Source organism: Prinia subflava, chromosome 5 (genome assembly GCF_021018805.1).
Source record: "Prinia subflava isolate CZ2003 ecotype Zambia chromosome 5, Cam_Psub_1.2, whole genome shotgun sequence".
In the NCBI taxonomy this organism is placed as follows: domain Eukaryota; kingdom Metazoa; phylum Chordata; class Aves; order Passeriformes; family Cisticolidae; genus Prinia; species Prinia subflava.
The window spans coordinates 30753872-30780272 of NC_086251.1; the positions used below are offsets into that span (position 1 = coordinate 30753872).

General features: G+C 40.0%; 1 protein-coding gene across 1 annotated transcript in view; it reads right to left on the reverse strand.

Moving 5' to 3' along the window:
- Positions 1-168: 168 nt before the first annotated feature.
- The window catches only part of ZFYVE26 (zinc finger FYVE-type containing 26), a 46830-nt gene continuing 20597 nt past the window's right edge, over positions 169-26401 (reverse strand). The window contains 23 exon segments of the mRNA XM_063398765.1: positions 169-2495; positions 3538-3582; positions 4381-4563; positions 5805-5864; positions 6408-6549; positions 7391-7593; positions 7891-8088; positions 10042-10257; positions 11065-11274; positions 12392-12539; positions 13161-13381; positions 13468-13589; positions 15440-15468; positions 16768-16937; positions 17815-17972; positions 18675-18773; positions 19902-20148; positions 21156-21332; positions 21822-21944; positions 22521-22625; positions 23521-23717; positions 24269-25005; positions 25736-25841. Of these exon segments, the coding sequence (XP_063254835.1) occupies positions 2286-2495; positions 3538-3582; positions 4381-4563; positions 5805-5864; positions 6408-6549; positions 7391-7593; positions 7891-8088; positions 10042-10257; positions 11065-11274; positions 12392-12539; positions 13161-13381; positions 13468-13589; positions 15440-15468; positions 16768-16937; positions 17815-17972; positions 18675-18773; positions 19902-20148; positions 21156-21332; positions 21822-21944; positions 22521-22625; positions 23521-23717; positions 24269-25005; positions 25736-25841 (4106 nt within the window). The 3' untranslated portion in view covers positions 169-2285.

The following is a 26401-nucleotide window of genomic DNA, read 5'->3' on the forward strand; positions in this document are numbered from 1 at the left end:
TATTGATACTCAGTAAAACATAAATTTGGCATGACAGAACAATTATCCCACTTCTAATGATTCCATATCCCACTTCCAATGATTCCACTAAGCATAGCCAAAAGCAAAATGCAGATCTAGAAAGAGACCCCTAGCTCTGCTGAGTTAAAAAAATAAACTGAAAAGACATTAACAGTCATAATACTTTATTTTTTTTAATTGTAAACAAACCTTGGTCAGTAACAGAGAAATTATTTTAAACTGGCAGTATTCAATCCCTTTTTCCTGCTCAAAAATTCAAAGCCCCTTGATAATTGCACTATTTATAACACAAGGTAATTAATCAGGGTCAAAATTCCAGTTCTGCTGGTACAAGAAAGATCCCTACGATTCCAGGTTCAGAACACAAATTACAACAAAGTCCATATAAAGTGCATCAGGTACAGTGCAAGGAGGTCAGGAAGAAAAGGCAGGTATGGAACTGAGGGCTCTGCATGGCAAACTGCACTCCCAGTGCTCTCTGCAGCTGCAGGAACTTGAGCAGAACAGGTGGTGGTACAGCACGGCACATCTGGGTACCCACACACGGTAGAATCTCCCCCCCATAATCAGAGATCTAAAAATGACTGAAGCCATAGGTAGTGTCACGTTTTAGGATTAGCCTGATGATTCTAAGCTGATGGAAAGCTACGTCAGTCTGGCCAAGGAAACAAAAGCTTTCATTAGTACTGCTCACTAATGAGATAATGCAAATCTGTGGTCAGGGGATTCTGAAAGCTATATGTGGTCATTTCTGCTCTGCTGAGCAGAGCACCTCCAAAGAGAGGTGTTTGTGTCAGCTCTTGAAACCCTGAAAAAGATGGACCAAATTCTTTCCAACACCATGGAAGTCTGTTAGCTTGGGGGTTGTGCAAAACTCTTAGTACATAAAATAATTGAGACTGTCAAGTAAAACTATTTACAACTACATTACACTTCAGAAAATATGTTGTTTTTTTGATATAAACAACTTTCTAATGAGAAAGTGAATTATTTTTCCTACTCCTTGTGCTGAAATACATGTAAACAGCAAACAAACTCTTGTGGAAGGTAATGTTTTGTTCTCTTTTTTTGAAGGTTCTACCACTGTCTACCACATTTCTGCCAGTTTCTCATGTCCCAATACTTGCAGACAAGCAGCTACGTTTTTTCAGCATCCCTGAACACAGACATTACACAAAGATTGCTGCTTTTTTCCATAAAACTGATTAACCTAACACTTTCAGAACAAAACCTGTCAAGACAGGGCACATCCAGTTTGGTGTTCTAGTGTACTTGACAGGGACAAATTATCCTGGTAATAAATAAATGCATCCCTATGTGACACGGATACAGACCACCTGTTTCATTTTGCCACGGCTTGCTCTATCCTTATTCTTTGCTATACCTGATGAAAAACTGTGGAAATTTACTGTCAACTATTCAGTCATAAAGCTGCTTTGCATGAAGCCATGCAATGATTTGTTGGGTATTACCACAGTAAAGAAAGAGGCACGTGATTTTCCAACTATTTTAAAGGCTTATTTTCCCTTTGTACTCCCCTTACAGGATATACCCTTTATAACTTCATTTATCTAGTTGGCACTAGCCCAATTGCCATATCTATGGCAGACATCACACAGTGTGACCGGTAAGTACAAATCTGCCATAAAGAATCAGTTCCTACCTTTTCAAACTAAAAAAACCTGGGTACATTGTACTAGTGGGGGGGATAAAAAAGAAGTAGCAATTATTTGTCTAGAGGCTTAAAAAAATCTCCCAAGTTTTAGTCTTTGTAACAGAAGAACTCTCCAATCTTGAAAATTTTACAGGAAACATCACAAAATTTTTATGCTCTAGGCTACATTGAGTTGATAAAATTTTTCTGTCCTTTCTACATATGTTTTCTGGATTAAAAATAAAACACATATTATTAAGTTCAGTGCTTTTCAAAAAATATCAACCCCCCAATAATTAAAAAACAACAAAACCTCAAAACTAAAGTCAGAAACAGTTGTGCTCTCTTCCATACATCTAAATCCTTGCTTGTTCAGTTTGAAACTGCCCCCCTGCCTCCATCAAAAAGAGAGCCAAAAAACACCCTGAGGTAGTGACTGTTTGTCAAAATACAGGACTGGCACTTGTAATTTAGTTCCCTTCCTTTCACCAGAGGCACATTAGCAGCATCCATTTGCCATCAGCATCAGTCAACAGAGTTCCATTTTACCTGGAGGCTGCGGAGCCAGACGCCTTCGAGCTGTCTGGAAGCCTTCTCCTTCAGTTCCACGTTATTTCCTCGTGCCCTGGGGCAGGCGATTCCTCCCCTTGGGCTGGTGCACTGCCAGCCACTGGGCACAGATGGCCTTGACGACGTGGTCGCCGCTGCTCTCGGCCAGCTGCCGCACGCGCTGCACCAGCTGCACAGCGCGGGCCTTCTCCTGCCGCACCGACACCAGGTACGCCGAGCGCAGCTTGTTGCACATCAGGTACGCCTGGATCTGAGCACCAGAGGCAGGCAGAGCTGGTCAGAGAGCTAAAGCAAACTCACTGCACAAGCTCAAGCAAGGACTCACGGGAAACACCCAGGTCAGAAGTGCGTACGTACATCACCAAACACGGCATGGCGTGAAGCAGATCCCAGTGAAAAAGAGGGGCGAACAGGTGTATTTTATTGAGTTTGTGTCTTGCATACACTCCTTTACTGTATGACCATGAAATTAGTATCAGGAGTCCTATCTCGTGCATTAGTTACAGTAACCTCATAGAGTCTGAATCTGTCATTTTCTTCCATTGCTGGTTCTAGAAAAACTCCCATCTTTCAGTGATAGATCTTACAGAAAAGCAGAATGCAAAGCTCCTTTTTCAATCTGCTTACAACAGTGAGCTTGTCATTCAGAGCAGACAGAGGACAAATCTTTAGATTTTACTCCCAGCTGTGTCACTCAGGATCTCCAACAATCCCCAAATGCTGAGTAACAGCCACCTCTATAAACAGGCATCTACAGTTTGCCATTGGCTTGGCTGGTTGATATGAAAGCCAGCAAAGAAATAAACTAGTTTAGGCTTCATTTCCTCAGAGAGAAAAAGTCTGTCAGCTGGAGAAGTTTTACCACTTAACTGTTGATCACCACAAAATAGTATAATCCTGAAACAATAAGCTGAAGTGGTCATCATTACTAGAAGTGGTCTGCCATTACTAGAAACTGATGTTCACCTATGTGAAAAGTTGAATAACAAAACCACCAAACCCACCAGTGTGCCTTTCTGAAATAGTTTTCCTCCCATTCTAATAAAGCCCAGCCCTCACTCTGAGTGCTCTCAAGGAAATACTAGGGATAGTCCCAATTGGTACCTGTATGTCACAGCTTTACAGTCACAAACACCATGACATTGAGGAACCCACAGTGATTTCTACAATCTAGGAAGTAGCCTTCAAAAATCTTATTTGCATGAGGATGAGAGAGAACACAGCAAAAAACAGCCTGCAAGCTGCAGACCAAGACTGGGCTCTTTAGCTCTTGCTACTGTGCTTTTACTTACCTTGTTTTCATCACTCTCCATATCCTGAATCAGATTATCAAGATCCTGTATCCAAAGAAGGGAAAAGGTGTTCAGATTTAAAGTGGTAATAGTCTGCAAAATGTTACCCCATCAGGGATCAAACCCCTGTGGACAGGCAGGGCTGCTGAGATCACAGCAGGTGCTTAGACTGTCCCAACTGCAAGAGTTGCAGATGTACAAAATACAAAAAAATACCAATTCCAAGTCTTCCCTTTGCCTACAGCTTTTCCTGCCTGCCATCTCTGGGGGGTATCCCTAGAGAACGCTATGAGTCTCTCATGGGCATGGCTTGTGTTGTGTGAAATGAATTTGTAGGTTAGCAGGAGTTACCCCATGCCCCACCCTGACCCAAAAAGTGGACTGCGCCCCCTAGTCTAATTGATAGAACTAGCAGAGGGGATTTCCTTTCTTCACTGGGATGGAAAAAACACTGTGGTAGGCAAAGGGAATCACAAAATTGGTTCCTACAGAGGCAGGAGGTTTCTGCCTCTACACATCCTCTGTGTTAGCCAGGGAAGCCTCACTGAAGGCAACACCTCCTGCTGCAATCAGCAGCATTTGACAGGATCTTGTGAAGCAAATGTTCTGTCCCCATCTTTGGAAGTGCAGGGTAGGAGTGTGCTATAGCTACTTCTGGTTTCCTCTCAGAGTATCTTGTACAAAGCAAACCATGCACTCCCACCTTTAAACTGTGCCCGTAGTATGGAGCCAGAACATCCGAAGGACTCACTAAAAGAGCAGTACAGGCACCAGACTTCCCTGTAGCCTCTATTGTCTATATCCTTTTTACTTCAAAAGGGACACAATGCAGGATAGAATTACCTCAGCAGGAATGTTTTTGATCTCATTTAGACAGTTTAGGATAATGTTATCCCCATCATTTTTTGCTGCCACTCCTGACTCATTGACACACTTCAGGAGCTGCTGGATCTCGCTGTACTTCTGCTGCTTCACCAGCTGCTTGGCCACTTTGCTGTACACTTCTGTAGCCTCCAGCTGGAAGTCCTAGAGGTAGTTGGAACATCAGAGCAATACGGTCAATGTTCTCAGCAGGCTTTCTCAGAGGGAGTCTACACAACTAAGGCAGTCTCTCCTAAGGACTAAAATACCACAACACGCTCCAAAATGTCAAAGCTATTTTAGGAGCCTCTGGTTTTCCACTCATCACTGCTAAGGGTTGACTTAAAGGTTTTTTGTAACCAGACTTGTAAAAATCAATCCTGCTTAAGTACAAGAGTGCTGTTACTGCCTTCTTTTCAAGAGTGGCAAAAGATCAGTTTTATTTCTTCTGGCAAAATCTTTCCTAGATCCCTACCCACCTCTCCCTCACTTAGCATGTTCCCACTGTATCTCTCCAGCCTCTCCACCAGCAGTCACCCTCTGGACACCCCAAACAGAAGAAAATTGACCATCGTGCACCATCCACATGGGGAAAGAGATGATAAAAGCTGTGAACTGATCCAGCAATGAGTAAGTAAAGAAAAAAAAAGATGGAAATGGGAGTGATAGACAGCTGGATTTGCTGCTCCATTTTTACTGGAGGCAGTGGCTGCTGCTGCTTAGAAGTGCTGTTTTTGTAAGGCTCTGCATCTCCTTACAAACAGGAATTCTGCCCTGTACATCCTGACCTGAAAGAAGGAGCAGGGCCAGCCACATCCATAAATACTCTTTCAGTGTGCCACCTCTGTCCAAAAGTGCCCTGCTCTACTGTCTACTATCAGAAGACTTTAGAGGCTCATGAGTTATGCTGACTAATAATCACTCAACTTCTACCCAGACATGAGGATTGAGAGCTCCCCAGCAAGAGTTTCCAGTTAATTAATTTTGCTCTCAAATCAGGAGAATAGAACAGAGAGCCTTGGCCTTATTTATTCACTGTCTTTGCATGACTGTCATGAACTGCAGAGAGCTACCACGTGAGAGGTCTTATACCAATCTATAATTGTGGTTTGTCAGAGTTAAGACACCGAACAAGGTTCAAGGCAAAGGAAAAGCTGTACTTCATTCCTTTGTAGGACCCAATTACTCTAAAAATGTCCTACTGAAACAGCATCTTAATTTCTTTACCAAGCTTACACAAATACATGGACATGTGAGACTTAAACTTGGGATTTTTCTCTGAACAAGTTTTTCTTTTGGGGGGATTAAAATACATTTGCGAGGAAAAAAGGCTTTTATTTAAATAATTGCTCCTTTCAAGAGTTACTTTGTAATAATATTGTTTGTTATATCAAGTTTTTCCATACCTGGAGAACTCTAAATGCAATCCCAAACCCCTCCTCAATGTTTTTGCCTTCCAATATGACCTGAAAAGAGAGGCACAGACAAGTCTGGGAATGCACATTCCTTTTTTCATTATGTACAGTTAAATAATATGAATGCAAATCCAGATTTTGCCCAGAGGCCAAAAGAAAATGCATTACTTCAACAGAAAACAGCACCACCCCAAGAAGTACAGCAAATTATAGGGTCTTTTGTCACACTCTGCTTCCCTGAGGGACATTAGGCAATTTACAGATGGAGATGAGCCAAAGCTAACAATGGTTAGTTATTTGCCTTGCTTCCAAACATAATGGGATGCACAGTCAAAAGGAATATTACTATTTGTATGTTGGATGCTCTGCCTCTGAAAATTTGAACTTTGAGGAGATGAGCTCCAGGTTCTCACAAGTTCTCTGCTACTTTGAGGAAAAAGATGATTTTTTCATAAATGATGGGTTGCATCCATGTCAAAGTAATCTGCCCATAAAAATACAGGAAACTGCTCCAACCATCAAATGCTTCAACCTGCATTCCAAGTTAGTATTGTTGATGAAAAATAGAGCTGTGTTTAAAATAGCAATTAGTACCTTGCAAGCAACATCCATTTTCATGTTATTGTTTCCAAAGAGTGTGGGCAAGGAGGAATCTGTCATTTGAGAGGCTCCTGAGCTCTCACACTGATGCAGGAACTTTGTTACTTCCATCTGCAGATCAACTGTATTGATGTGCCTAGATAGTGAAAAAATTCTGACTTTATTTTGTAATAGGGAAAGCATCAATTATTATTTATAGGAACTAATTTCTTCAATACCTTTCAAAAGAAGACATAAACAATTATCTTAGTTGCTTTTTGACTTTGTCCATTGCACGAGTCTGCAGCAATATTACTTTACAGATCTGTGCACTTAACATGCATCACAAGCTGAAGTTGAGCAATTATTCACATTATTTCAAAGAAATAATGTGAATAATTAACTCAGAGAAACTGGATCACCAAATAAATATCTGTTCCTGCTTTTTCACCTCATCACACACACACCCTTCCAGGTTTAAATTAACAGTCTAGCTTAAAAAAAAAGAAAGGAAAAAGTCTCTAAGAAAACCAAGATATAAAACCCCAAGTACAAGAGAGATCTGGCTAATTTACACTTTGACTTTTGAATACAGAAATCCAATTATCTCTGGCACCTATAGCTTGTACATAGTGCCGTGTTTTGGGTTAACCCAAGCAGACAGTGAAGCACTACAAAGCTGCTTGCTTTTGGGAGAAGGAAGGAAGAGAAAAAGAAAAAAAACATTTGTGGACTGATGTATAATTGTCTGTGCAGTGTAGGGTTCCTGTTTGTTTTTTAAATTAAAGGAGGGTAGTCTGATACACATACATATTTTTGGTAGAAACAACTGTTCTGGATTGTTGGGGAAAAAGTGATGGGAATCCTACACCTGTAACTAAATAAAAGCAGATTTGGGTCAGGGACAACCAGTAAGTGGTAGCTAAACTAATAAAAACGCCAAAGTCTAAAGCCTGAATTTCACCTCTCCTAAAACTTAGTTTCTTGTTTATAGATACCTTGACACATCTGTAGCAGACATTTTCTTCCGAAAAGTGCATGCCATTTTTTTCCTTCCTGAACTTCTTGAGACCTCCTGCAGATAGACCTTGAGATGGTCCTTGATCTTTAGAAGCCATGCCTGTTTTCCTCCAAGTTCAGTGTAAGACTTTGCTCCATGAGTGAAAAATCTAATGCAGGTCATTGCAGCACGGACGTGATCCTGGAAGAAATGCACTCACCACTGAGATGGACCAGAGGACACCACCTTCAGTAACCACTGTCTGCACTAAAAGGCTCACAAAAGCAGGCAATGCTCTGCTTTCTTTAATACAATGTGCCAGATCCATAACATGGATCAGGTCAGCTTTAGTAAGCTCAGGCCTTTCTATGTTGTCTAAGACTGTAAAGAGGCAAAAATATACTTGTCCAGAATGCAGGTTTAGCCCAAAGTAAATAACCAAAAGTCTGACAGCCTTCAGCATTTCATTGAAAGAGATGGCACTGTCCCTCACCTTACCTTCATGAACTGTTGCAGTTCATACAGAATATGGTAATAGTTCTTCCTTTGCAAGTATTTGCAGGCTGCAATCAAGTAGACTCCCCAGCTTTCCAATCCTGGATCAATGGTTTCCAGCAAGTTCTCCAACATATGCAGCTTTCCACTTTCATAACTTGGAATGAAGATCCCTTCAATAAACACTTCTGATGGGGATTCCTACACAAACAGAAAGTAGCTTGAAACAAAGCCACTGTAGCTTAGTTTCCTTACGTAATATAAAGGCATATTAAGTGACAGAGATCATAAAATTAATAAATAATTTAGACTGGGAGGGATTTCTGGGGGTTATTTTGTTCAAAATCCTACTCAAAAAATGACTTCCAAGTTAGGTCCTGCTGCTCTGGACCTGTCCAGTCAAGTTCTGAGCAAGACAAAGTAGAGTGATCCAACAATCTCCCTGTGGCCCTGGTCCCATGTCTAAATATATGCTCCAAAAAAAACCCCAAAACAAACCTAAAACCTTTTTCTCCATATCCAGTCGGAATTTCCCTTGCGCCCAATTGTGTCCACTGTCTCTTACCCTTTTACTGCACATATGAGATAAGCATAGCTCTACTTTTGCTATAATCACCCACTTGGTAGCCGAAAACAGCACAGATCTCCTCTTGCCTTTCCTTCCAGCAGGAAAAACCTAGCTCTATCACTCTCCTCAAATATCAGGTGTTTCACTAGATGGTGGCCTTCAATTAGCCTTGCTTCACTTTGACAGTGTGTTTTGCACTTGGGAGCCCAGGACCAGGCACAGTTGTTCAGATGAAACCTCACAAGTAGTGACCTGAGGGGGATATTTACTTCCCTTGACCTCTTGACTGTGGTCATGCAAATGCAGCCTCACACATGATTCCTTCCACAGTAACATTAATATGTGTCAGCAGGGCCACCACAAATGTTTTGAAGACTTGAGATGAATTTTTTGAAATTTTTTTTTGTATCTCAGAATAATATACAAGTGACAAAGTCTGTACATATAAAATGTATCCAAACAACCAACTGCAAAATGTTTAGTCAGAAACTTAATACTTACAGCTTTATGGGAACAAACCCTCCTCTCTGGTTTGTATGATTACTACCTTGTTCAAAACTTACACATCAAATTGTCTGTCTAGAGTATTTTCCAAGTCTGCTATTTAAGAGGTGAAATTGTATTGGCTACATTGTAAAAATATGCAACCTGTCTTTAAAAGCAGACTGAAACTGATGTAAAGGATACATTTTAAAAGGTTATTCAATATGCAGATGACTGTAAGAGCTTAGAATGACTGATGCTACAATGAGCAACAGAGCAGATAAGGCAACCTAATTTTCTATTAACAAACCTCATAACCAGATAAAAGATAATGAAAGCTGATGTTTCAAGTTGTACATTCTCAGTAAGAGTTATTTCAAATAATAATAATAAAAAAATCAGTAATTCAAACACAAGCACAGCAACTTAGAAAAGGAAACAAAGAAAATGCCAAATTCTCACAAGCTGGTGAGATATAATGGATTCACATCTCTGAAGAGGCACTCTTAATGTCTTAGTAAGAACCTGGAATAATTTCTAGATTTGATTGTAGTTTAGCACCAATAGAACTGTTTACTCCAGAGATACTTAAGTCCTCTTACATTAGGCAATTTCCTTAAGGGAGAGCTGGAAACCACATTTTGGGTTCCCCAGACTTCTGTCCTCGTATTCCCTTATATTGCTAATAGTTACAGAAGTGCAAACATAGGTGATCTGATTCAACAAACAATACCACGAGATAAAGGCACAGGGATAGAGAGTAGTGTCTAATGTTATCTGCATGCTGGAATTCAAAATTTTCCTTCTCTTTTCTGAAGTCTATGACAACAGTCCCAGATTTTCAACTTTGTAGAAAAAAAGACAAAGTGCTGTTGATGCAGGACCTCTATAAAAGAACCAAAACTGCGCATTCTCTTCTCTTCTGCAGATCTGTAAAGATCAATGTTGTTCTTCTCTCTCACTGATTCCTGTCAGTCACTGGACAGTTTGTACAAGAGCATTTGAGGACCTCAACCAACTTGCAGAAAAACACCCAAACACTGTATGATGCTCATTGCTGTTTTTCAAATTCCAGTTTCGGTGATGAAAATTGAATTACTCACCTTATTTAACAAGTGAAGCAGTGCTTCTCTCATACAGTCATGCCTCATGTAAAAGCTGATTATTGCCAGATTAGTGCCATAACTATGTAAATAGAACAAGCACTCCTGATAATAGCTGTTGTGTTGAATCTTTCCCTCACACATCATCTCCAGAGACAGACTTCTTGTTCTCAGTGTTGCTTCAAGTTCCCTCAATGTGGCAAAGTAATCATCATCCTGCCATTAACACAGAGAACCAATGACAGGGGATCAGCAAGAGAAAACCTTCTTTTCAGACAGGTCTTGTCATTCAGCCCTGAAGCATTTCTACTACTGTTATTTTCAATTGCTTCAGAGGGGTGAGAATACAGAAATGCTTTTTATAAACACTACACTGGAAGACTGCTATCACCAGATGTGCTGAAAGTTGCTGTACCCAGCATAGTTATTTTCAAGGACAGTTACAAGGCTTAGTTTAAAAAAATTCCAATGTCAGCAGCTACTTCAACAACCTAGTTCAAAGAGGCTTTTTTATTCTCCTAAAATACATACTTGGTCATTCATCATCATGATTCTGCAGTTATTTAGTACAAAAAGTAATTTTTTTTGTACCTAATCAGAATTCCAAATCATTTTATAGTGGTTTTTGAAGAGAGGAGTGTGAAAGCATTTGAAAGTCTTTGAACTTCTGTGAAGTTACCAGAGTTTCAGTAGAAAAATTGCATCACTGCAGCATCACAAAATACTGCTGGGATTGAGCTTATCTTCCTTAGACTGTAGTAGTAGTACATTATCCAGTACAGCCTCTTTTCACCCCACAAGTATATCCCAAACTGCTATAAAATCCTATGATTTGGTTCTCAGGCACCACTTCAGTATGATGAAACAGCTAACAATATTCAGTTTTCTATACACAATCATGACAAAGGAGGAAAATAAACACCCTAACACTTTTGCTATTGTAGCGTGCATTGCTATAAGCTGTGTGTGCATCATTACTTGGCTTTGCTACAGCTCCTCAGAGCAGACAGAAAAGGCTCTTACTGTGATGAGTACTGGCTTCACTGTGGACTCCAGGTACTGAATCACATCCTGGACCAGCCTTGAACCATGGTTCAGCTGGTTTAGATCCCTGGGTGGCTTTAAACATCGGTTAAACTTCTCTCTTGCTGAAGTTAAATTTCCAGCTTTAAGGCAAGCCATGCCCCAGGCATGCCATGCTCCACCTGGGTCCAATCCAGATTTTGTAGAAACCTAAATTCAAAATCATTTGTTAATATTACAACATGGTCTCAGTACAGCAAATAGGAAAAATGGCTTATCACACAGTCTGATTCTGACCTTTCCTGTCCTAGAGCACATTTCCCATGAAAAACAAACAACTAAACAGCCATATGAAAAAACCCTGCTGATTATTTCCGTATTACTGGCACAAAAGGCCAACTACCAAAACACCCATAATCACCAAATGTGGAAGTATCTTTTATTGTATAGGTTTAAAGTACTGTTTATCTGGGAAATTTCAGTTCATGAGTTCTAAACCAACACATTTTCACAACTGCTTTTCTAAAGCACATGATTTTTACAGAGCAGAATTCATCAGATTTGTGTTTTTAAAAAAGGCAACAGAAGATGCTTCATGAATGGCCAAGATATTTTTTATTTCACACAACTTTGCTGATAAAATTTATTCCTAATTTTTTTAGTAGACTTAAAGCTCTTTTAGCTGCTTTTAAACAGGAGCTGTTTCTATTCAAATAGGTCATCTATTCTTGCTGTTTATTACTGCTTAACAAATCTTAATACTATTTGTAGTATCATAATCCTGTGTTTAACAAAGTGCAATGCCATAAAAGAGAGGCATACAAAATCCTGGGAGCAGGATTAGATGATGATAAACCACATCAAATGAGCTCTGATGTACAGATTTGCCAACATTGCTGATTTCCAAGTGAACGGCTGGGAAAGGTGCCTTACCAGTGTCTGCTGTCAGATTACAGACAAACACAATCTTAACATTTAAGCTTCAGATAAAGTCCTGCCACAAAGGGTGTCTCACCCCTTCTACTGGCTGCAAGGTTCCTCCATTAAATCACTCCCTTGCAGTTAGTCCATTCCAATCTTAACTGTACCAGGAAACAAGGCTGCTTATCCTTCCCTTCTGCAGCCTGCTCCACAGCAGGACTTGTCTGCCTCAGAAATTTTTTCCAGTGCTCAGAAAATTATTTTTTCCATGTTAAGAAACTTAATTTCAGTTTGTAACGGTTTAAACATTGTCCATTTCACACATCACATCCACCTGAACTCAGGAGGGAGGAAAACAAAAGCCACTACAGAAGAATTAACACTGACATTCCTCCACTGGCATTACCTCGATAGCTAGTTGATAGTACTCTGCTTCCAAAAGCTGATTTCTCAGTCTTGTTACTGCTGCTGGGTGAAGGATCTGATCCAAAGACGGCACAGGACGGTAGGCAGCAGCAACCAGAATATTCAATACATCCACTTTGCTGATGTAGCTAGATGTTAAACAAATACATATGCTTTCACTATTACCATACTTTAAAGAATTTTATGTCAAAGACAGCTCTTAGAACAGTGGTTTCTAATCACCAGTACACCAGGTTTCTCTATCCATCATACCAACCCTGTCAGAGTATTTGTTATAGTTTGGGGTTTCTTTGCCATGTGCAGTGTAACACACCTACTGAAGGTACCAGCTATATCTTATCAAATCAAAACAGTACATGTGAAATTTAGCTATCACACCTGCCACCTCAAGCTCTGTAGGACAAAACACGAAAAAGTGTAAAATGTTCATTCTCAGGAAGCACGGGTTTAAAATCCTGTATTAAAATACAGACTGAAAGCAGATACACAACATCAGAAGTAAAATATGTACTCATCTTTGTGAATCGTTTCTTCCTAGTCAGAGAGTTCTTTTAGTAATTGTTAAGTACTCATAATACTTGAACTTCTCCTATTTGAACTTTCACACTATTCCTGCATTATGAACTTCTCATTTAAACTGGTCCACAGTACGAACACAAAACAACCCTTCCACCTCCACTCCTCAATGAAAAAAGATAATGCTCTTGACAGTACCACAATACCTCCTAGTGAAAATCTGATTCAGTCACCTGTCACAGAGAGCCAGGTCCTGGCTCCTTCCAGCTTTTACAAACATCATTTTAGCACTGAAGAGCAATTGTTTCATGATGTCCATGAGGAGTCCAGCATCCACCTCAGGATTAGTGAGCCCTTGGGACAACTTGCAGCAGTGTTCTATCAGCTGGTGGCCACACACTATGCTGTCACTGTGCAGGCTAAGGATGGCAATACACAAGGAAGAGCTGGGAGCCTGACAATTTGAAGAAAGACAGATAAGTAAGGTACTGAGGTAGTTCTCCAGTGAACTGCTTATACTGGACTCTCTCCTGACCTCACCTGTTCATAATAAAATTCACTGCGCACAATTTCATTCTCCTCTTCATTCAGGGAAAAAATCCATTCCAGATCAGTTGCCTTGGGTATTCGTACCACTGTGGAATATTCATTATTAGAACTTTCTACAGCAAAATAGAAAACACCAGGTAAAACCATTGCACAAGAAGCAACAAACCCAGCTCAGGACACATAATGCAGAACATACCCATCTCTCATAAAACAGTCATCTATAATCCTCTCATTGTGCCATTTCCTGCCACCATCACATGTCCAGCACAGATCACAGAAATATTGCCTTCCCTCAGCAGGCTGCCAAATCGTACCTAAACTTACTGTCACTTTTACCAAAAACTGGTTCAGTAACATATCTTCAAATGATTTTTTAACTCTTATGCTACTGGGCATCAAGCACAGCTGCCTCCCCTCTTCAGCCTTTCCTCAGGCAACTTATTAAATATTTTTAAGCTGGAAAGAACTGGAAATTTGAGAGCTGTGGGTTTCAGATCAAAGCATAATGCTGTAAAAGAAAGGGTAAATTGACTTAACTGACTCTATTTTCTTTTCAAAATTCAGGTGATTTGACCACAGAGTCCATGAGCTTTAAGCCAAAAGATTTTAAGATGACCTGACTCCTAATGTTAAATTTTCTTAAAAAATAGTACTGCAGAAAACTGGAGTTCTGATCAAATGATTCAAGAAATATAATATCTGTGAAAGATCAGCTTCCTCTAGAAAAAAAAATTAGAAAGTCTCAAAATGTACTCATTTAGACTTCACATTCCTTTTTAGAGTGTTGAGTTACTCTAAAACTGTAGGGTAAATTAAAAAAACAAAAAAACCCCCAAAAAACCAAAGCAACCAAGCCAAACCAAAACCCAACACACCCCTTGCACTTTTCCAAGCTGAACTGGAAACTGAATTCGTAAAAATAAACTAGGAAATACTTGATCAGCCTTCTTCACAGTCCCACCAGGTAAGTTAGAAAAGCAAAATAAAACTCTTTCCCTCTCAAATCTGAGGATTTGTTCTTATCCACTCTTATTGAATGGATCACATCGGTCCAGTGATGTGCAGCAATGCTACACAAAAGCTACTTCAGCTGTTTTAGTCTTGAAACAAAGGTAGCAGTAAAGCAAACTTCCATCAACAGCAGGGGAAAAAACTCTCAAATAGCTCACCATACTTAAAAAAGAAAAAATAAGGAAAAATATTATTTGCTTTGTTATTACACAAATGCAAATTTTGCACTATGTGTCACGCTACTGTTATAAGCACTTCAAATAATGTGTCTTGTTCTGACAGAACTGCATATCAGTATAGGAAAATTTTGCAGAATCACCCAAAACACCAAAACCAGTAAATACATCCTGAGGAAAAATGGCAGAGAAAAAGTCAATTAAATTTTTGGTATTATTCCTGAAGCTTGAGATATTAGATTTGGAAATTGAGGCACCAAAAAGCAATTACTATTTTCACACAATCAACACAGGAGATGGAACTCAGGACACAACCAGACCCACAAGAGAGGCCTCATCCTGTGCTACCTCCAGGCAGCGTGGGGTATAAAACACCACAGTACACTACAGTGGTACTCAGAATTGTCATGGTTTATGAAAAGAGAATCCCTCAGCACTGCTCTGTAGTGAGCTAATTAATTCCTGCTCACACCACTGCCTCTCACTAATTGTTTCTAGAATGAAAAGTGGATTCTCCAACTCTTTCTCAGTTCCTTTCTATAACACACATCCAACACATTCAATACTGGGCTCAGATATCTCTCCTAAGTCTCAATTTCCATTCACAGAAGTTTGCAGTGCTCAATTTCAGCTTCCACATGCAAAAACCATCAGTGATATTTTGTAACCGAAGTTTTGATCACCCTTTAGCGGCAACTAGGTGTATCAGCTTCCTGTATCTAACTGCTAATCAGGCACTTCGAAAAATTGAGGTGTAACATTACTCCAATCCTTACCTTCCACTTGGTCCTGATCTTCTTTTCTGCTGTAATAAAATGACAGAAAGAACCATCATGCCTACTCCAGTACACTGGAGGAAACATGGTTTTAGGGCAGATATCAATAAGGCTACCCTCCTCAGAACAGTGTTGTGTACAAATCCAACACCTATCCCTGTCTGTCCTTTTCAATGCACTGCCCTGCCCCTAATCCTTTCTGTCTGGAAATCCAACACTCTGCCTCTGTATTGTCATATTTCAACTGCACTAAGTAATTGGCTTTTATGACCTTCTGTAGGAACAGCACAGTTGCACACATCATAAAAAAGCAGACACTGAGAACAAGAACTGGCCAGTATCAGGACATGTCAGAGCTAAAATGAAATCTTTGGTATCCAGGTCTCTGTCCTTAAGATTTAGTTGGGTTTGATACACAAACGGGGTGAGTATAAAAAATCCCAGACAATTAAAACCTGGCAGGTGGCGTTCAAGCACAGTGTTGAGTGCTGCTGGCCTAATCTGGCAATGTGAGCACCCATTCTGACACCACTGTTGAGCTGCAAGTGACTGCAGGTTCCTCTTCAGACCTGCACAGAAGCGCTCTTTCCCAGGAAACCTGCTGATACTGCTGTAGTGGGTACTGCTATCTGCAGGCTTGACAGGAAAAGGGGAAATGTGTCTGAAAGCACGGCTGGAAAGGCTAAATCTTCCTCTCTGTGACCCTGTCAAGCCTGCCCAAGGTCACAGAGAGTAAAACTCTTTTCAGCTGCACTTTTCACCAGCTGGTCTGGGGACACACAATGAATTTCAGTCCAATGCTCAGCTGAAAGCAACCACATCATGAAAATCTGTCATCACATCTGTCCCTTTTATTAAAGGCAGTTTCAAAGCCTATCTAATCAGAAACTTGCTTTTTAATTCCTAAGGGTTCAGGGAGCCAAAATCAAGAGATTATGGAATAACTAAAACACTGGTATGTTCAGTAGAGCTAGTCAACATGCAGTACTACTCCAGGGGCTGAGTATACTGCAAGGAACTATGTCACACTGTAGCAATTTGTGCTGCATTTTGCATCAAAGCATTCAATTCTTAGGTCAGTGATTAATTGATGCTTAAAGAATTACTGATACTTAAAGAATTAAAGATTTTGTTGCCTGACCCTCCAATGTTCTTTCCAACATGAAAGTGAGGCATAAGGAACATTCTCACACCTACCAAACCTGAAAGTCCCAACAGCTGGAGGCCAAAGAGCTGATGTTACCACATAAATCCAAATGCTCATGTCTCTCTCATTCTGTTCATGCACTCTGCTGAAAATGGAGGAGAACTAGGACAGAAGGACTTACATGCTTGTGTCTTGCACCAAGCCAGGCACATTTTCTCTGTTGTAGTAGCTATAGCATTGATCACACACACGAGAGAGGTTTTCTCTGCAAGCTTCTATTTCCATTTTCTTGGTGGAGCAAGAGCTGCACACCAGCCTGCCACAGCGCCTGCAGTGATGGCGCCTGTTAAACTAAGCAAAAGAGGTCATGGGTGAGTCACTAGGAGAATTTACTGAAGTCCCCTCCTGTGTCTCTCTCCACTCATGAGCAAGAAGAGAAGAAATACCATGCAGGATAAGGCTTGTCAGAATTATACAGTGATTGATTCTGTTAAAATTCCTTTTTGAATAAAGCATAGCAAAGAAAAAAAAATCAAACCCAAACCCAGAGGCCAGTACTTAAGATATGCTTCTAGCAGCTTTGGGGTTTCTACTACTTAAATTATCCCAGTTTTGATCACAAAGCTAATTAGATCACATCCTGGAAAAGGTAAAAGCTCTAGACTATTTTTCTGATACCATTGTAGAAATTTCCAACTTCAAAAGCAACAGACACTTTTGAGAAAACAGTACTGTTTCTAAGCAGCAGAAGATAACAGACTGCCAGCACACTTGAAAAATTAAAAATTAATGTTCTCCCTTAGAGCACCAATGCAATTGCTCAAGTACCAACAGCAAAGATTTAATTTTCCATACTTATAATCTGAATCATACAGGGATCATGTTATTTCTTGCCAGCAGAGTCAACTAGATAGCCTTTTGGAATATTAACACTGCTGTTGTTACACATTTTTGAGATCCCATAGTTCTTCTCTCTGCTGACAGATTTCCTCTTTAGGCTCTACCACTTCATGGAACTCTGCAAGGAGCTAACTGTTGCCAGTCTCCTCGACCACTCTAAATAGAAACCAGTGGTTAAATACCAAAGGATTGGCAATCTTGTCGGGCCCGTGGTGATGCAGACAAACCTGCTAAAGTAGCTCAGGTCTTTCAGCAAAAAGACTATGAGGAAGTGCTCATATTAAGGTCACAGTTCTAGGAATGTCTGCACTTTGTTTTTGCTCCTTACCATAGTAAAACGTTCAGTTTTGCAGACCATACATATTGTTTCAGTGTCATCAGGTATCCACTGCTGCTTTGGTGGTGGCTTCTCAGGAGGCACAAATTCTTGAGGAGACAAGTTCTGCTGCAGACTTCTGTCTCTGGGACTTGCAGATATGGTTACACCTGAAAATGAGCCAGGCCAAGAAAAACATGGAATGGGATTTAAGCTGTTTAATGGAGGCTCAAGTACCAGAGAACACTATAGATTCAATGAGGCTATAAGATCTTTCTACCTCACAAGATGACTACTACCATTATCTTTCAGGTAGATGTGGCAGAATAACATTGTATAAGGAACATATACACTTTAAATTAAGACTGTAAGATTGTGAACTTACAGTACTTCAATGCTGACAAGCAAGAGAATGTACTTAATAGGAAACCTTTACCACAACAATTAGAGAGGTATAAGACAACATGTCAACATCTGTTCTTGTATCACAACCAGAGTCTTGGAGGAGGAAGAAAAAAAATACCATGGATACCACTGGACACCAAAAAAGCAATACAACATAAAATAGAATCTGCTGGAGAATGGGTTGGGCACTGATCAGCAGGAGGTGGGCAACTGCATTATACAGCATTTGTTTTTATTGGGTTTTGTTCTTCTTTTCCATTTGTCTTATCTCCCTTTTCTTCTTCATCATCATTACTATAATTTACTTGATTTCAGTTACTAAACTGTCCTTACCTCAACCCACAGGTTTTACCCTTTTCCAAATCTCCTCTACATCCCACCTGTGAAGGGGCTGCTGGGGGAAAGATCAAGCAGCTGTGGCTGCTGCTGAGGTTATACCCCAACAGGCACCAAGGTCTTAACCTTACCAGTAAAGCTGACAGAAGACATTTCTGATGACGCTGATTTAGACAATGCTTCACACTCCAATACCTGATTGAGACTTTCTTGAATACGTATCAGAGAATCTAGGACAAAGGGAAGAAAGGGGAAAAAAATCAGACGACAATACTGGTCAATACATCTATCTGTTTTCAAGAAGATTAGAGGAATCCATTCATAGGAGTAAGTAAGAAGGTCAGCACAAAACAGGAGTGCCTATGGAATTACATATTACTGTTTGCATGGAAACTAGTCCACAGCAAATAATGCAAAACTGTATAAAATTCAATTATCTATAAAACAAAGACAGGGGTCCTTATCAAAGCAAGGGAGTGATGATAGCTATAGGAATTATACAGCAGTGATGTGACAACAATTAGTTAATACAAGATGCTCATGACAGATACTAAATGCTTCACATTACATTGGAAGGAATATGCACACTCGCAAAGTTATGGATTGTTTGGCAGAAAGAGATAGATCAGTCTGATGTTTTATGTTAGCAAGAGCTGCATCTTTAAATCCCAAAATGAAGCCAACACTTGGAAACTAGCATAATGCAGAATGGTACCATATCAGCAGGTATAAATAGATATGGATAGGTACAGAACCATACGTTTTTAATACAGCAACACAAAAGCATTGGGAATGGATCTGCAGCACCCTCTGCTGTTCCAGCTCTAAAACCTTAAAAGATGCCCTAAAAGAAGTGCACAAGACTCAAAGACAACATGGATAAGAAGCAACTGGCAAGCCAGAAAGGAGAACCGTAACAAGTTTGTTACACACAACGAGTCTAGAAGCTTTCTGTATGAAAAAGGAATAGCACTCTGGTAGAAGGAAATACTACACACGACTAAATTCCCGTTCTACTTGAGGGAAGATGTAGTTGGCTGCAGGCTTTAGAAGTACTTAAGTTGTAAGTGACTTTGCATTAAACAGGAGTTAAATAAAACTGATCAGTATTATACAAAAAAAGAAACCTCAATAAGGAACAACAGGGAAAAAAGTCTGAGAAACTTTTGGAGCTGTTGGTCCTTGAAAACACCTATTTACAAGAAAGGCAAGGACTTCCATAATATGTTCTAGGCTAGAGGGAGACTCGAGGCACGCATCTAAAAAATGTTATGGCACGCAATGATTGCTGAAATTATTCTGTGAGGATTTTGGCCCTTCTCTCCCAAATGAAAAACAGCATTCTGACAGACAGTTACCTGATCTCTTTTCTTTTAATGTGAAAGGGAAATTGAGAGCTTTTTCTGCATACTTGGAAAGCAAATTGTCAATGTCTTCTACAGTAAAACCAATTTCCCGCCCAGCTAAGAGCTGGTGCAGTGTCTGCACAGCTACAGCTACCCAGTCCACCTTCATATTCATGAGGAGCTGTTCCAACATGAGCAGTGGCCTTGAGGAGAGATGGAAGTAGTTAACACGGGAGAGCTCAGGCAGAGTCAGCAGCACCTGAGACACAAGGAAAAAATGTATCATAAAATTACACACCTTTAAATCTGTGTTTCTGTGAGATTAAAGACAAGAAACTAGAGCAATAACTTATGCAGAGAATGGAATGACAGGTGGAGGTCAAAAAAAGGAAAAAGTGGGACTTCTCCAAGACTAATTCCTACTTCTGTTACAGAATTACTGAGAGGATTTGCAGAATCACTTAGCTTCCTCTTTCCATTCTATAAAACACTGCCTCATTTCAGAGGATATGAAAGAGTCAAAAACCTTTTGTGACCCTGTGACAAGTATGTTCTAGCAGAGAACAGAAGCACATTTGCTTATTAAAATAAACTTCTAAAAAGCATATTATCCCAATCCTTATCCTCCTATCACCTGAAGAAATGTTAAGAGGAGAAATGTTAAGAGCAATTAATTCTCCTCTGGATTGACAGTTAATATGGACGCTTTTCAAATTAAGTCATGTCTTCAGAAGGAACAAGTAAGGAAACAGGCTGCCCAGCAAAATACTGTTGAGGCACACACTGGAGCAAGCTGCTGTTTACAGTCCTACAGCAAAAAAGACATTACCAAAAGCATTGCATTTTCTTTACATGTACTGAATTCCACTAAGGTAATCTGCTGATTAATGCATCTGTTCCCAGGCTGAGCACAGAACCTGTGTGACTTCTGTAAAGGCAGTGGCCATTCAGAAAGAGGAGTGATACTCTCCACCTCTGGAAGGCACTTGGGAGAAACATGAAGTCAAAAAACCACCATACAGGTGGGTATATGTAGGACATTTGGTGTTACTGACAGAGAGTAAGTTGAGGATACTTTCTTCTTCGTTTGGGACAAAGATAGCAGGTGTTCTGATAAACTCCACCATTTTATTTTATTCCACCCTATCCTCCTTCAGCCTGTGTGTTTCTCCACTCCCCACAGAAATACTATGCATTACAAAATTACTTATACAGTTACTTATTGCTGTTATCCCTCTTATCCCTCAAGGCAGGGGTTTTCCTGACCTTGGATCCTATATAGAGTGCCTGGATCTCATTCCTGCGTGCTGTTGTCAGACTGTCATCGAAGTGAGCTGTGAGGTAATCGGCCAAGAAGTGAGAAGCTGCCAAGTTCGGATGCTGGTCAAGGGACTGCTCACTGATGGCAAGGCAAACACCAGGGTCTTCAATTCTTTGTAAAAGCTACAAGACCAAACACAACACAGTGAAACCCTGCAACATTCCTGGAAGACAGCTTTCTGCCCATGACTGTTTATACTCTACAATGTTCCAACAAGCAAATTACTTCACTCTCTAAGTGACAGTCAAAAATGTTCACACCACTAATCTGAGCACTGAAGCACAGCTAACCAACTTATGTTATTAGTTTCACTTGTGATTCTTCTGCTTAAGCAGCACTGACGTGCCTCATTATGATTTTTCAAATGAAAGGAGCCTTGTATTTCCATGTAAGGGACATCTGTGCTATTAAATCTAAGAACTAAATTACCAAGCTAGATTTTTACTTAAGCAGGACAAGGAGAACTAGGATCCTAACAGCTTATCTAAGCAAATAACATCTCTTAAGGGTGGAACCAAAAACACCATGAAAACACACACAGTGAAGGCAGAGAAAATAGCTGTCAATTTATTTGATCTGTGGATACGTGGCTGAGAGTGTCTTGCTATTACCTGCAATGCCTTTTCCATGTCTCCCATCTCCAGTAAGTGGAGAAGGTGCTCACGGTGAAGGTTGATCAAGTCTTCTCTTGGGACAGGATACAAGTGTTCCCATTCCTCACACAATTCATAATCCTAAAGAATTTTTAAAAAGTGAAAAAAAAAGGACAAACTCTACCCTCCCTGATATAGTTGTTTCTCCCAAACTTCTGATCAAGAGATTCTGTAGCTTAGACTCCTCTCCCAGATTAAAAAAACCCCAAAATTACATTGACAAGGGAAGATGATAATCAATTTCATCAGTCATAGCCTGCATTTAAAGTACCTTGTTTACCTTACAGTAAACAAGTTAGTTTTTCAGAAAGACACTTAGAGCCAGCCAGATTTACAATATTATCATTTACGTAATAATCAAATCTGTATTATGACCAAAGTTATGCTATTTTAAAATCTTGAAAATTGTAAAAGAAAAGAACAGGTTATATCTCAGAGTGAGAGTTTTAAACTAAAATTAAGAATAATTAATTACATATAAGTCTCGATATTAAACACAGATCTGTATTTGTTTCTGTAGCACCGAGCTGAGTAAAGGAATCCTTCCTCCCAAGGTAATCTCCACTGATCACTGTTTTAAGATGCCATTTCAATGAATTTATTTACTCAAAGTTTAATGCATTCTAATTCAACAAAATTCACATGGTGATGGCTAACCTTTGCTTTCAGAATGATATTCATGACAGCCTGGGGGTCATCAGTGCAGGCTTTTTTCAGATCCTGCCAGTCATTCCACAATGGTTCATTTTGCACATTCAAAATCTGAAAAAGTTAATACAGGGTAGCACAAATTCTAGGATTTTATTTTATGGCAGTCAATAGCCTAAGAAAACAGCTGAGCTGATCACATCAAGAGCTGCTTCACAGAAATCACATCAAGAGCTGCTTCATAGAACAAAAAAGTCAAAAAGGAGACCCACGTTTATCTCTAGCCCTTTTCAGGAGTGATGTAACGCCCTTGCACTCAAAAAACCCCCCAAAACCTCATAGTTTTCACAGATGTGAGTCTATAAAGCACATTTACAAGGGAAGGTTTCTGAAAGCTTAGATGGCAGCAATTATGGATGTAAAAGTACACATCTACCGCAGATGTTGCTGGCACCAAGAGAGAGACAACTGAGCTGTGGGTTAGCAGAACTCCCACCAGACAGACCTCAGCAGGGATGGCTCCTGATTTTGCTGTTTGGATTTTCAGTCTGTGCTCAACTCCAGGCCAGCCTGTCTGACTTAACCTGGGTAACTGCACTACACTGCAGTTAGAAGAACTAACTGCAATACAAACTTGCTCCTTGGACCACCAGTCTTGTACACCACCTGCATTTCTCAAACTTGTAAAATTATCAACTGCCATGAAAAGCTTCCAGAGACTCTAGAATTTATACAGAATGGAAAATACTTTGCAAAACAATCAGACTCACATAACTGTTTCTATCTAAACATGTTTGCAGACCTGAATGCTAATAGGCGAGTGGGAAAGTTATGAAGGATGGAAGCTGAGTGTTAATTGGATACTTCACATGAACTGTTTTGGATAAAAGACTTGAAAAGCTCTCATAATCAATAAAGAACCAAGGGCTAAAGCTTTTCAGAGGGCAAGCAATATTTGCTTCCTGCTGCCTATTTCATCTTACTGGTTTCTTGAAGAATGACTTTGTACCTTTTGATAAACCTGAAGTTCTTCCTTCCTGCTCTGCAGATTGGCTTTTAGTTCATGAGGTATGCCCTGATCAGAAATGCAATAAGCTAGAATTTCCAAACAGGCATCAAGGGGCCACTTGTCCAGACAGCGCAGGGCCAGTCTACTTCTCAACACTGCATTTTTTACTGGGAACAAGTATTGCCAACCATCCTTATCTGTGGAGGAAACAAAACACTTATTTGAAATTCAGTTTCTATACTTTTGGAAAATAATTTTAAAAAATCTTTATCCTTGCTGGATAACATCAACAAAAGAAACACTGAAAAATCTTTGTAAGAGACATCCCAAGTATCAAATTTTTGGCAAGCGTCCAAAACTAGCATCAGATACTTATTATTTGGTCGCCAAAAGGCACCTTTCACAGATCACATCATCCATGCATGACAATGACACTGCTGTAAGAAATGTTCCAATAACAGTACAATGACTACTGTGCCCTGATGTATTCAGCTCTTCATATAAAAATAACACCACAGATGCATTCCAGTTCTTTTGTTCATGATTTGCACATTTGTGAAACAGAAACAACACCATCACAGAAAGCAAATCTAGTATGAAGAAAGGAAAATTATCTATTTCCGTCTCCGCATTTGCACAAGAACCACTACCTTAGTTTCTATGTCTTCATCCAGGCTGCATTATTTATTAAAAAACAAAAAGATTAAGGAAAAAAAGAAGAAAAAAAGCCTGACTTAATCCTTCTCACCTTCAGCAGCTGCACAACTCAGGACAGCATCCTTCACATTGACCATTTCCTCCATGTCCTGACTGTACAGATCCAAGAGCTTCAGAGCTCTGTCCCAATCCTTTGCAGCAAGAGCTTGTTCAAAGACTCCCATTAGCACTTTAACAGCTGTGGTGGAATGCAATCCCAGGAGAGCCAGAGACATGTATGCCTTGCCAGAGAAGACAGCAGCCAAACTGCTACCTTCCTCTTGGTTCTGAAGTGGGTCAAACATAGCAAGAAGAAATCGTTCCAATATTGGGAACTCCTTCAACAATGCCTCACACTCCCTGGAAATCTGTTCCAAGCCTAAGGGCACCTCCCGTTTGCCCCGAAATTCCATCCAAGACAAACCTGATTTGTGAATTTTCTGTATATTAGATGCACTGAGACATGCCACTGTAGCCATTAGCTTTGACTGAGACTTCAGGAAGTCCAGGGAGGAGGCAGTCAGTGTGTGCTGGCTCAAGTCATTCAGAGAGGATGAGGTCTGAGTGGAGATATCCTCAGAGGTCACTGCGGAATTGTGAACAGGTATTTCAACATCTGGCAGGCACTGGCAGGCACACTGGTGTGTCAAGTTGCTGATGTTTGTCAGAAGAGATTTTGCCTGGCTGTTTTGCCTGGCACTGCACAAGGACAGTGGCTCACAACAAGAGTTAACAATGACTTCCTGCACATTCAGGTTCAACTCCTCTTTAGCCAAGAGAGAAGAAAGTCTGTAGGATTGAAAACAGAACCAGCTTACCCAGCACATATAACAAGTACTTTATAATTATGTATTTTAATAAATCTTCCAAATGCTTCGAGAACACAAGCCTCCTAATATTCTTCACAGGTACATACACAAGAAGACTGTATATGCTATTTGAACTCAGAGCTTATGCTGTCATTCCTTTAAAGAAAAGGAACTTACTCCTCAAACATTGACTTTTACCTAAATGCAAGCTACTAAAATAGTTCACCATTAGCACTCATGTTTTTAGAAGCTACCTCATCAAATCAGAGTTCCCACACCAACCTAATTTAGTAGTTGTAATGGAAGGAGTCCAGATTATCCAGTTTACCTGCTGGCCAGGGCAAGGTCATGCCCAGTATTCTTAATAAGACCTACTGGGCTACTTCATTGTGTTACATTGACAAGCTGCATGTGCACTCCTCTGAACTGTCACACAGTTAAAAAAAATCCTCACAATTTCACTCTCACTTCACAAGAGATAGCAACTGTTAAAAATACGGAGCCACTGTTCTCCCAAACAAAAAAATTCAGGCTGATGGAGAAGGCACTGACTAAGCTCCTCCCTGCACACCAATCCTTGCAGCATCAAGTGATCAGCTGGTGGGCCACAGCAGGCTGTACCACCTGGGACAAGTAACCAAAGAACTTAATCATGGCTGAGATAAAAGTCACCAATACCAAAATAACCTACAGGAGGACAAAGCACTGACCTGTCAGGATGAACTTGTTTCTCAAAAACAAGCTGGGAAAGCAGCTGAGATGGACTCTGCTGTAACAGTATGAAAGGGTTTCCCACTTTCACTTCTGCAGATACATCTTAGGGAAAAATCACACCAGAACATTTATTATAATACAAACATATTAGCTGAATACACTGACCAATTTTTATTTTAGGAACATAAATTTTAAGGCCCTGAGTCTAAATCACTTTGACTAAATTCACAGGGTTCTAAACTCACTTTAGAATGACAAAATCCAGAGTAAATTGCAAGGCATTTGGGATTATGATATGTCTCTCAATCTTGGCAACATTATGTTGGACATTATTACCAAAACAGGTGGAACAGAGATTCTTCAGCCTTTAAGCAAGATCTAGGTTCTAACAGTTTAGCAACTCTACTTCAAATTTTTCACCAAAATATGTATTTGTTGTGAGAAGTAGAAAACATGCAGAATTATTTTCTGATGAGTTTCTGGATGTAGACTGGTGAGTCCATGCTCTGTCCAAGTAAGTTAGCAAAGGAAGGGGGAACTCAGAGGTGTACAGGTACTTTTAGAAAGGAGTGAAACCCTGGCCACTACTGCTGGAAAGCATTTGTATCCACTAATGAGTTATGTCAAGTAACTTTGGACACATTCTCTTAAGCTTACCTTTT